An 11662-nucleotide genomic window follows, 5' to 3' on the forward strand; every position below is an offset into this window, starting at 1 on the left:
AGCGCGCTGGGGCGGGAAGCCGGAAGCGGAAGTGGCGCATTCCGCGTGCCTTCCGCGCAGGCATGGCCGGTGGTGCGGAGGCAGCGAAGTTGGTCGCTGAAATCAGCCGGCGGGAGCAGGAGCTACGCGGCTTGCGGGAGCGGCTGGCTGCCGTCCTCGCCGAGGGTACCGTGGGCGACGATGGAGCCGTTGCGGCCTCTGAAGGGTGGGCCGCCGCCCTTTCCGGCGAGCTGCCCCCTCTGCCCGCCCAGGCCTCTCTGAGCCTCGCCGATATTCTGCGGTACAGCCGGCAGCTGGTGCTGCCTGAGCTGGGCGTGCGGGGGCAGCTGCTTCTGGCTCGTTCCTCCGTGCTTGTGGTGGGCTGTGGCGGCCTGGGCTGCCCCCTCGCCCAGTACTTGGCTGCGGCCGGTGTCGGCCGGCTGGGTCTGGTGGATCACGACGTGGTGGAGACGAGCAACCTGCACCGGCAGGTGCTGCACGGGGAGGCTCGCCGAGGACTCCCCAAGGCCATATCTGCCGCGGCAGCTTTGCGGCTGCTGAACTCCACCGTGCAGTACGTACCCTACTGTGGTGCCCTGAGCCCTCTCACTGCCCTAGAACTGGTGCGGCAGTACGATGTCATCGCCGACTGCTCTGACAACGTCCCCACCAGGTATTTGGTGAATGACGCCTGTGTCCTGGCCGGGAAACCCCTGGTGTCTGGCAGTGCCCTCCGGCTGGAGGGGCAGCTAGTTGTCTACAACTACCAGGGAGGGCCCTGCTACAGGTGTCTCTTCCCCAAACCTCCTCCACCAGAGACAGTGACTAACTGTGCAGATGGGGGAGTGCTGGGTGTTGTGCCAGGCATCATGGGCTGCATCCAGGCCTTGGAAGTGCTAAAGATTGCTTCTGGGATGGGTTCCTCTTTCAATCAGTTCATGCTGATGTTTGATGCCCTCGAAGGGAGATTTCGCAACATCAAGTTAAGATCAAAGAAACCAGACTGTGCTGTTTGTGGTGACAATCCATCTGTCACCTGCCTTCAGGATTATGAAGCCTTTTGTGGTTCTTCTGCAACAGACAAGTGTAGAACTTTACATCTGCTGTCCAGCAAAGACAGGATATCTGTAGAGGAATACAAAAAACTCTTGGATGAGCAAGTTCCTCACATCTTGTTAGATGTTCGTCCTCAGGTAGAAGTGGATATCTGTCGCCTGGTACATGCCATTCACATTCCTTTGAGTAAATTAGAAGAAAAAGATGAAGAATGCCTGGAATATTTGGAAAGAGTAATTTGTGAAGAAAAACAGAGAACTAATGGCCAGACATCTTTTCCTGTATATGTTGTTTGCAAATTAGGAAATGACTCTCAAAAGGCTGTGAGGATTCTGCAGGAGTTACCTGTCGAAGAATTTGGTTCTTTGCTAGCTAAGGATATTAAAGGGGGACTTATGGCTTGGGCCACTAAAATTGACCCAACATTTCCTCAGTATTAGATTTAAATGGTGAAAAAAGTACAAATTTTCATACAGTTTCATCCTCTCTCTTTAATGACAATATGTGGCTAACAGGAGAAAGATGTACTTGACAGATGTGACTCAATGATCTCTGGAAGTCCCTGTTGGTTTGATTATTTTTTTTTTTTTCAATGGTAATCTTTGTGTGTTTTTTTTTCCCAGAAAATATATTTTTGTAGACATCTTGTTTTTATAAAAATGTGGAACTCTGTGAAATGGAAAGATATGTTTCTTGGTTATTTAGTAGTCAAAAGTTAGAATACCTACTTAATTGCACATGTGATTGTGGAGAATGAGCCCTTATTAATAGTTATAGCCTGCATATTGATACTGCACTGGAGTCAAGGGTTGAAAGTTTTAACTCATTCTCTTTAACTGCCTAACAAAGAGAAACAGTGATTTTAAAAATAGACCTGCTAGTCTCTAGCCATTCAATAGCACTTTAGCCTGTCATAGGGAATTGCCAAGACAGTGTTGACAAGATTGTTTTGGTCCACAGTTTGTAGCTCATTGTGCATTTATGGGTGAGATGGGCTCACTGCAGATGACAGCACCTATAGCAAGGGTGTTCTGTTAAGGACTTGCAGGGCCATCCATTGTTGGCTGGCAAAACTGTCCATTCTCCACTTTCTATGGAGAAACTGAGGCTAAATGTTAGCAAGACCTGAATTTGAGCACAGATAGTTTGTAAAACATACAGAAAATGCTTCTGTAAGGGCTTAAGAGATTCCAGAGATTGAGAGCTGAAGATGTGAGAGAGAAAAAAATTGAGATATGTTCTTCTTTCTGCAAGTGCAAAGATGTAATTGATAAGTTTTCTCTGTATTTTGGTAGCTGCATATCCTCCATTGTGCTGCATTGTTCTGTTAACTGGCGTGAAGAGCTGTGCAGATCTAAAAAGTTCTCCTTGACTAAATGAAAAGAAAAAGAAATAAAAAGCTTCTCAACAGAGAGCTGCCTGAGTCCTCATCACTTAAGCATAGTAATTATCTTATTATTATTAATTAAGGTATGGATTTCCTTTCTGAGGAAGAAAAAAACCCCACCTGTCATGACTAATCTTCACATTCTACAAGGGGGAAAAAAAAGACTATTACCATTATAATTAGTAGTCAAAAAGGCATATTTTAGTAAAATAAATTTGAGAACATCCACACCCCCTACTTTGTTACAACATGCCATTACTGCTAGCAGTAGTAATCTTAGTCTCTTGTGAAGGAGACAGTTCATGGTTTTATAGAGAGTCACCTCTTGGCAATTTAGAGGACAATGAAAACATTGAAGGCCATGACTTAATTAAGAATTAGTGCTATGTGGTGTGTAGTGAAAATCATCACTCTGGATCTTTTAAGACAGGTTTTGGAGGCTTGAATCAGTCAGAACATCTGGCCTTTGGTGGGCTTCATCTTTTGGGGAATTAGGAGCCAGAGGGTTTCATTTGAAATGCCTGGGAGGCACCGTCCCTGGAGGTCTTCAGGAAAAGACTGGATGAGGCACTTGGTGCCATGGTCTAGTTGACTGGATAGGGCTGGGGGATAGGTTGGACTGGATGATCTTGGAGGTCTCTTCCAACCCGGTTGATTCTATGATACTACATTTTATTTTGTGCTGATGTCAAGAGGCTGAAACAAGAGGTAACAATTGCAGTAGTTCTCTTAATACCCAGTCAAGGGAGAGCATGCCATGTATCTACCTGAGTGCATTTCAGTCGTTCAGAGCAAGGTGAATCTATGGGCTTGAGGATAAGGGGAAGACTTTTTGATTCTGAGTGCTGCTTCCAGTGCATAGAAATCACATGTAGTCTTTTCCCTTGTTACAACCTTTTGGCAGCATATGTATGCGGACCCTGTTAAAGAAAAAGGAGGTGGCATTAAAGCCAGTGGTGCTTGGTGGACGATTTTTTGTAAGCATTTCTTGTAGCACATTTTCATGTGGAAACCAGACTGAGTTTTTGCACAGTATACAAAGGAATTTACACATCAAAGATCTGGAGGACTCTGGAAAAACTGTGATGAGGACGAACCCAAATGGAACAAAAACATAGAATAATATCAAAAATACCCAAAGGAGTCAATGCAACAAGTCAGGCTGAGAAGAGACAAACTTCCAATGACCTCTTCTAGTAAAATAGGTTTTTTGAAAGACCACTGTTGCAAATCTGCAGGGCCTGAGGTCCAAAGGTCTTGTGGACGAGTACAGCATCTGAAATGCAGCTGTTAGTTTTACATAAAGAGAATTCTGTGCAAAACTTAGTGGGCTATAGAACAGAAAGATGGTTAGTCTGGAAAGAAGTAGTGGCTGAGTTCTGATCTCAAGGGATATGCAAAATGTGGGTTTCTTGGGGAAAAAAAAATTACCTTCCTTGACTTAGGAGAACTATAAGGTCTCAGCAAATATGAGCACATCTGCCATATATCTTGGATAAAGATAAGGTCTGTAGTGTTTATCATAAATTCATTGTTTACATGCTGGGGCTTTTATTTTATTTGAAGTTTTATATATTTTTTTTCCCCTGGCTTGCTGTAGTAATGCACAAATTTTTCTGTAAATACAGCCCTCAAGCAGTGCTAGACTCTTTGGAGACGGGATGAAAATTCAAGGATCATAGAATCATAACAGCCAAAATCATTCTTGTTGTTGAAAAATTTTATCTTTTGTTTTGACTATTCCTTGAACTCTATAAAATGTGGAGTGGTTCCTCTGTTTACCAGGAAGTTAAATAGCAGAAATCTGCGTAGAAGTTTGAAGAGAAGAAACAAAACTGTATCATTCTGTATTGCTGCCAAAGTGTTGTCTAAATATTGGTGTGTGTTGATGCTGTGAATGAAGACAAACAGCTTTATTCAAGGAGCTTATAGTGCAGTCGGTGTAAGATGTGTTGTCAGAAAGGATAAGGTCAGTCAGCAGAGTATTTTCTATGGTCCTTTGCTCCTGGTGTCATGTTGTCTTTTAAATTGTTTACTAGAATTTGGCACAAAAAGTAGAAAGGAAACAACTTCCCATTAGAGGGTTAGGGTGAGAGAAATCATGGTAGTGTTTATACTGAATCACTTCATTTTAATGTTTCCGTGTGTAGGTCTAAGCATAGAATCATAGAATCATAGAATCAACCAGGTTGGAAGAGACCTCCAAGATCATCCAGTCCAACCTATCACCCTGCCCTATCCAATCAACTAGACCATGGCACTAAGTGCCTCATCCAGGCTTTTCTTGAAGACCCCCAGGGACAGTGCCTCCACCACCTCCCTGGGCAGCCCATTCCAATGGGAAATCACTCTCTCTGTGAAGAACTTCTTCCTAATATCCAGCCTATACCTCCCCTGGCACAACTTGAGACTGTGTCCCCTTGTTCTATTGCTGGTTGCCTGGGAGAAGAGGCCACCCTCCACCTGGCTACAATGCCCTTTCAGGTAGTCTCACAGTTCAGCCATAGTTAAATTCCTCAACTTGTTTTGTCCTGGGACATGGTTGTTGTTTTAAGGTAAGACAAATCAGGCTGGTTTAGCTTTCAGGCAAGTCTGAGCAGTGTCTACACACAAGGTATTACTCTGCCTTGATAAGCTGAAATCCTTCTTGTTTTGGTGTCAGGAGGCACTTTTCTCTCAAAACCACAAACTCAAAAAAATTCAGCACTGACCTACTTACTATCAAAGTGTATGATTAAAAAAAAAAGAAGCCCCACCAATTAATGGAACTATTTGTGGGGGAAAAAGTATGAGGGATATGTCCAAAAAGTAGTTCTTAAAGTTCATATACTAGAATTGTAGCTCTCTATCAATATAATCCTATTTATAAGCATAATTTTTAATAAAAATGTGCCCCTTCAAAACAGAACTGTGCTCTAGAGGCTTTAAATACTGCAAGCACAACTGTGTCCTTTTTTTTTTTTTTTTTTTTTTGATAGGAAAGCTCTGCATCAGAAGACAAAAATTTAAGGATGTTTGCTAGGTGGCACTGCAAGTTAATAAACCAAACCATTCCCTAGTTTGTAAGATACAGTTCAACCTTAGCAAGAGCTGAGGCTCTCTTGTAAAAATGTAGTGGTGTTCAGGTCTTGAAAAAAGACCAAGGAAATAGCATAGAATGAAACTGGGCAATTGAGCAGTGGTTTAAAATATTCCAATAAGAAATTAGAATAGAAATGAGCTTTCCAGCGTCAGTTGTCAAAGCATTGTTGTATTGAGACACTTAAGCAGAGGATTATTTTTCACGCGCTGTTTTGAAATGCTTTTACAGCCAGCATGGGTAATTGTACAGAAAAATGTTATAAGAAACGTCAGGACAAAATTCAATGTAGATCTTAAACTGACAGTGTCACTGCAAAGATACTGCAGGTACATTCTTACCGTGAAAAGCAGAGTAAGTTTCCTCACCTGGTTAGGGCAGGGTTTTTTGTAAAGTCAAGAATGTTTCCTTTTTGTCCTTCCTGTTTTGTGAAATAGAATTTAGGGCATAAAATCTAAACAACCTTTGGCTGCTGTTCTGTTCTTTTTACAAGACTGCAATCTGCTGTGGCCTGCTGATGACAGTGGGAGTTATGATACCCCTGGAAGAGCTGTGGATTGGAATGTAGTGAGGATTTGATTTTTCTTATGGAGTAGAAGTACATTTGGGCCCTGCATCCCCTCTGGTATGACACTGAAAGCTTTTGCCTTTAATTCACATGTAATCACCTAATACTAATAAAAGGTGGCAGCTGCCTCTTGTGGGGGAAAGCAAATGTATTGAGCTGCAGCAGGTTCCATTTATCTGAGACTGTCTGGCAAGTATACTCTTATCTGAGTGAGAGGAAACTAAAGAGGAATAATGTTATGCCATTTAATTTACAAAACATCTTGTGTATTCCAGAAAGAACAACTACCCTGTAAAATGTAACGTCCTACAGCTTGCGGCTTCGTAAATACAAAGATCTTAAATTGCAATGCTGCTTAGTAAAGCAAATGCACTAAAACACAAAGCTCTAAAAGAAAACTCATTGGCTTCATTTGTTTATTTTTGCTGCAGGGAAGTAATTGGTTTCTTCAAAGTGTTGATAATGAGCAGATACTTTGGCTTACTGGTCCAGTTTGCAGGTTGCTTGCAGTTTCCTGAATGTGGTGAAAAGAGAGTATCCAGTAATATCATCATCTTTTTTATGCTGATTGGAGTTCTTCCTACACAGAACTTCCTTCCCTGCTGAAAGGAAGGATCACTTACTACAATGCACTGAGCAGGTTATTTCCAAGCCTGGACCCACACAGAATGAGAATGGTGGAGCTGAGTCAGCCTTTAATGGTGTAGGAAGCTTGATAAATTCAAACTGTGCTGCTTGACTACAGGACTTCAGTTAGAAATAGTTGAGTATTTTTTAAATGGCAAGACTGAACAAAAAGCAATTCCATCACTTAAGAGGGTAGCTGGGAGAAGAAGAAAAGCAGCAATAACTGTGGTTGAAGGCTAACAAGTTCCTCAGAGGTAGTACCAACCCTCTGAACTTCTGGTGGGCACTTTTCCTCCTACACTAAGACTACGAGAAGTGTTAAATATGAACATGTATTTGGGTAGCAAAATTTAGAGCACAGTTAGCAAATGCTAATGTAAACCACAGGAAAACACACTCACACACAGAGGTTTGTGGTGTTAACCTTCTGTGGTTTATGCTATTGTTGGTTAAATATATCAGCCCTACTGCTTACCTTGCACTGCCGCTTCAAAATCTTTGTGGAGAAAGTAAGTACAGCACAGGAAAAGGAACAGTACATGATTAGAGCCAACAATTAGGAAGGAGGCACAAAGATTTCCAAGAGCTTTCTCTTCAACTCAGGAGTTGTCCAAAAGAGCAATGGTTTAATGAATAAGGCAAATGATTGAAAAGAAATACACAGTTTCTGCTAAGTTTTGGCTGTACTCCTCCTGGACAAGTCCCCAGTCTCTGCTGTGTGCATGTTGTGTTTAAATCTTACTGTGGTGATCAGATCCCAAGGAAGCAATTTAATAAGCATGTCCTAGAACAGCTCTAAGAACTAAAATTCATGGATTATGTGGCTTGGACAAAGCAGTGGGATATTGCATCTGCTCTGCTGGAAGCAGTGAGAAGTGCTTGGTCACTTAGAGTGTAAATACATCATCATTATTATGTGGCCAGAAGCTTGAGCTATACAGCTGCATGCTCTTTGTCATCTGCAACTGGTGTGTTCTGGTCTCAACAGCAGGAAAGAAAAAAATATTTCTGTTTGCTTCTTCCCTAGTCTGTTAATCACTGAATGTGTAAATTCAGTCTTGTTTCCACAACATAGTTCATATGATTGACCAGCTGATTGTCAGAGCCACTAAAATATATCTTTGTGATGGTGCTGCTCTGACCTCCTCTTCTTTTTATTGTCAGGTCCTTGCAATTCTAATCTTTCATGCACATTCTAGGAACAAAAAATAGGCTCCATCCAAAATGATATCTGTCTTATGAATCTTATCAGAAAAGCAAACTGATACAAATTCAGTCTACTGCTATTGCAGTACAAGTTTTCCAGCCAGAAAAGCAACTGTTCCTGTTCTTAATATTATAGAATCTCTTGATAGTGAGAATCAGGTGATAGCTGGATCCAGAGGCAAAATCTGGAAAGGAGCACACAGGTAGAAGAATGCAGGCTGTAACACAGTATGCATGACTTCAGCTATATTCCTTTGTTGAGGCCTTCATGCAAGTGTTGACTGTAGGCTTTGCTGACCTGACCCTTCACCATCAGCCACCAAGGGAAACTGGCAGCAGGATGTTCTTGTGGCTTCTCCATGCCTGTGGCACAAGGTCCTTCTGTGAAAATAAGCTGTAGTTTTGTTCACAAGGTGTTCATGCTGTTGCTAGGAGACCAAATCTCTGCTTGCAAAGAAAGGTTATTTCCAAATTTAAAATGGCTTCGTATATATTTAACTGGGAAATGAAATGTCTTGTAGAAATGGACATTCACCTGCTCTTGAATAGTGAAAGGAAGTTCTTATTCTGTGAAACAGGCTTCTAACTTCACAGTGTAAGGGTTCTAGGATCTTTAAAAATCAAAGTGTTTAAACTTGTCTTTTTAGATTTCTATATACACAAATGTATGTGCATCTCCAGAGCACAGGCACAGTCCAGGTGCTGTGTAATGGAACCATAACTGTGAGGTAAAACTATGGAAATCATTCCTGGGACACACACATTGTCCACTTCAAATATCTTTATGAAACTCAGTTTCTTTTTTGCTGCTGTAGCTGCAGGAGGTAACAGGTGTTACAGTGGTTGGAACTCAGTAAAGATGTCTTTACCTTTCAGTTTATTAAAAATGAATTTGTGTCCTTGTGTCTTCCTGGTTTTCCTGCCTCTCAGATGAGAGCACAAACATCTTCTTCAACACTCAAATGTAGTGATTTCTTTGCTGTACTGATCCAAGGAGTATCTGATTACTGATTATCAACACTTCTAAAACAATACTTTAATTCCTACCTTTACTTTCTCCCAGATCTGCTGTGGGGCCTTCTTGTTGGCTGCCCTGATTAGTGTCAACTTCCTTCTCAATTAAAGCATCTTCAGTTTCATTTTTCAATCTGTTCAAAGCACCATTTCTGAGAGGAGCTTTCTTGTAGTTATTTTTTGGATGGTGTTGCCTCAACCACTTCTTCAGTTCACATACTGACAAGCTTAAACTTAGTGTTCTCACCTCGTTAGCCTTTTCCAACACCGACGGTTTTGTAGGTTCTTAACGGTTTCCTTTTTTATTTCCTTTCCCTTTGTTCTGTGATTAAAAACAATGGCAGTATTGATGTACAATTCTTCTTCTTGAAGAAGAAATAATAAAGAGCCATTATTCCACTAGCATAAAGTGACAACTACTAGGAATAGCAAAGGGTTTAACTTTTTGCACAGATACTCAAAATATAGACCTCGATGGGTTTACAGCACCCTGGTGCTGCCGAGTGTTCTTTATTCCAGCAGTAGTGAAACCTCAGTGAAGGTCCTTGCTCAGGAACTGCTCACCACATCCACAGATCTCTGCTCTGCTGGACACTTTGTTCTCTCTTGTGGCTCTCTGTATGATCCACCATCTTTGACATGCCTGAAGAGGTCCAGCTGAGAAGATGAGCTGGTTGTTCTGTAAGTAGTTACAGTACAGGAAGAGTATTTATTGTGGTTGCATCCTACCCATTCTTTGTGATTTATCTATTTTTGTTCTCTCCAGTGAGCTCTGAGGTTGCAGAAGTTGAAAGGGTGACAAAGTCACTTAAATGTTAATCAATTCTGCTCATACAGGTTCAGAACTAAAATCACATGTGGAAATTATGTGCAGAGGAGTGAGTTGGTTGCTAGCTGTGTGTGCATCCCTGCTGCTAACTGAACTGTCACAGTGGTTTAACATGGTAGTGTTGTAGCTGAGATGTAAGAAGTTGCAGCACTGTCCCCTTCCTAAGACTTCTGATGCACGTTTGGAAATAGATTTTGATTTATTTCTTTTCCTAAACCTGAACAGTGGAACAACAGAGAAGCACACTCTCCTCTTGGACTGTTGTGTAAATCAGAATCTGAAATTCATAAAGTCATTAGTCTTTGGGTGGAAAATTTGGGCTTAGCACCTTGGTGCAATCTTGTGTGTTTACAAGAATGAATGTGGAAGTCCTCTTTTTGCTAAAGGCAAGGTTTGGTTTATGTTAACTGTAGAACATCTCCAGATGAGTGGCTTCTCTGTGCCTGCTGCTCTCCCATGAGCAGCATTTCTCTCTCATTTCAGAGTGAAGCATGCGGCTCCCCTGCTTCTGTTCTCTTCCTGCTCCACAAGTCACTCTAAATTAGTGCTGCCTCTGTCCCTTCTGCTGGAAACAGCTTATTTCTGGCCCTCCCTTCCTCAGATGTTGGTATTGATTTGCTCCCCAGGGAGCCTTTTCCAGGAGAAAAGTAAGCCCAGCACAGCAGTGGTTACATCACTTGTAAGGAGTGTTGGTGCCTCTGAGGGGAACGTGTGGGTGTGGGCTCACAGCTGGCTCTGGGAGAGCAGGACGCTTGGAAGTACTGTACTGGAGCAGCACCCTAAGCTACAGATTTACACTCTGACATCTGGGATTTGGATGTCACAAGATTTAACTTTCACTTGCCAGGCAGCCCATTGCTCTGAGCAGTCTCTGCTTCATTTATAGCTACTTTACCAGCACAGAAAGACGTGGTTGCTGTACTGAGCTTGACCTATCCATTGTGTTAAATTCTGTGCCTGCCTGCCTTAGTGACAGTTCTTTTCTCTATGGAGCACAACATTTTGAGCATTCACAAGTGTGTTGTAAGTTTGAGAAACAGAAACTGATCCTCTGACAATGGAAAAACAATTTCATAGTTTCAGAAAAGATGCTTTCTATGGGGTTAGCTGCTTCTGACTTTAAACATATAAGGGTTAACATGAAATTCACACTCTCTCTGTAGCTAGGGAGAGAAATAGATTGCTCCTTTGAAGGATGGTTGACCCTGGCTTGCTATAGGTGTCTGGGATGGCTGAGAAAACTCTGCTTAACCCTGTCCAGTCAGCTAGGTGAGGATAGATGCCTTGCTGAAGTGAAATTTCACAAGCAGCTTTTTCAGTAGTGATGCAATGGACTTGCCCTGGCACCTCACTGCCCTTTGCCTCAGCCTGGTACATGTAGCTGTGTGACTTCAGGGTGAACTGAGTGAGGGAATCGTCTATTCTTACTTATTTTTGAGCAAGGTACATTTCCTGGTCCCACAGCAGCAGGAGTACTGGCAGAATGGGAATGAGTGATTTGGCTAATGCACATCTAGCCTCCTGGAACATTGACTATGCGCACAGATACAGCTAACTGAATGACTGTTTTTCCCCTTTGAAGCAGCTCTTGTAATTTCCTTCATAAATAAAATAACTGCTTACTTAACAGCCTACTTGTGCAAATGATGGAGGTCTTTACATTTTCCCCACGTGACCTTGAAGCTTGCTTATTTTAGTCAGATAAAGTTGCATTAGCCTTTTAAAAAAATGTCACTTACCAAAATTCCAGCCAAATAAATGCCATTAAAAATACTTATGCAACATTTATATAGTGTCAATATATCTTTCACACTTCCCAGGAACTATGGTGATGGTATCTTCATCCTAGTTTCCATGCAGATCTAACGCCCAGCTCTGGCAAGAGAGAGGCTGTGTTTGCTGAAGCCAAGCAGTGCA

General features: G+C 42.1%; 1 protein-coding gene across 1 annotated transcript; it reads left to right on the forward strand.

Moving 5' to 3' along the window:
- Window positions 1-16: 16 nt before the first annotated feature.
- On the forward strand, window positions 17-2447 carry MOCS3 (molybdenum cofactor synthesis 3). The gene has a single exon (XM_064168081.1). It carries the CDS (start codon window positions 63-65, stop codon window positions 1473-1475), a length of 1413 nt encoding a protein of 470 aa, XP_064024151.1. The 5' UTR covers window positions 17-62; the 3' UTR covers window positions 1476-2447.
- Window positions 2448-11662: the final 9215 nt, after the last annotated feature.

Source organism: Pogoniulus pusillus, chromosome 29 (genome assembly GCF_015220805.1).
Source record: "Pogoniulus pusillus isolate bPogPus1 chromosome 29, bPogPus1.pri, whole genome shotgun sequence".
NCBI classification, from domain to species: Eukaryota; Metazoa; Chordata; class Aves; order Piciformes; family Lybiidae; genus Pogoniulus; species Pogoniulus pusillus.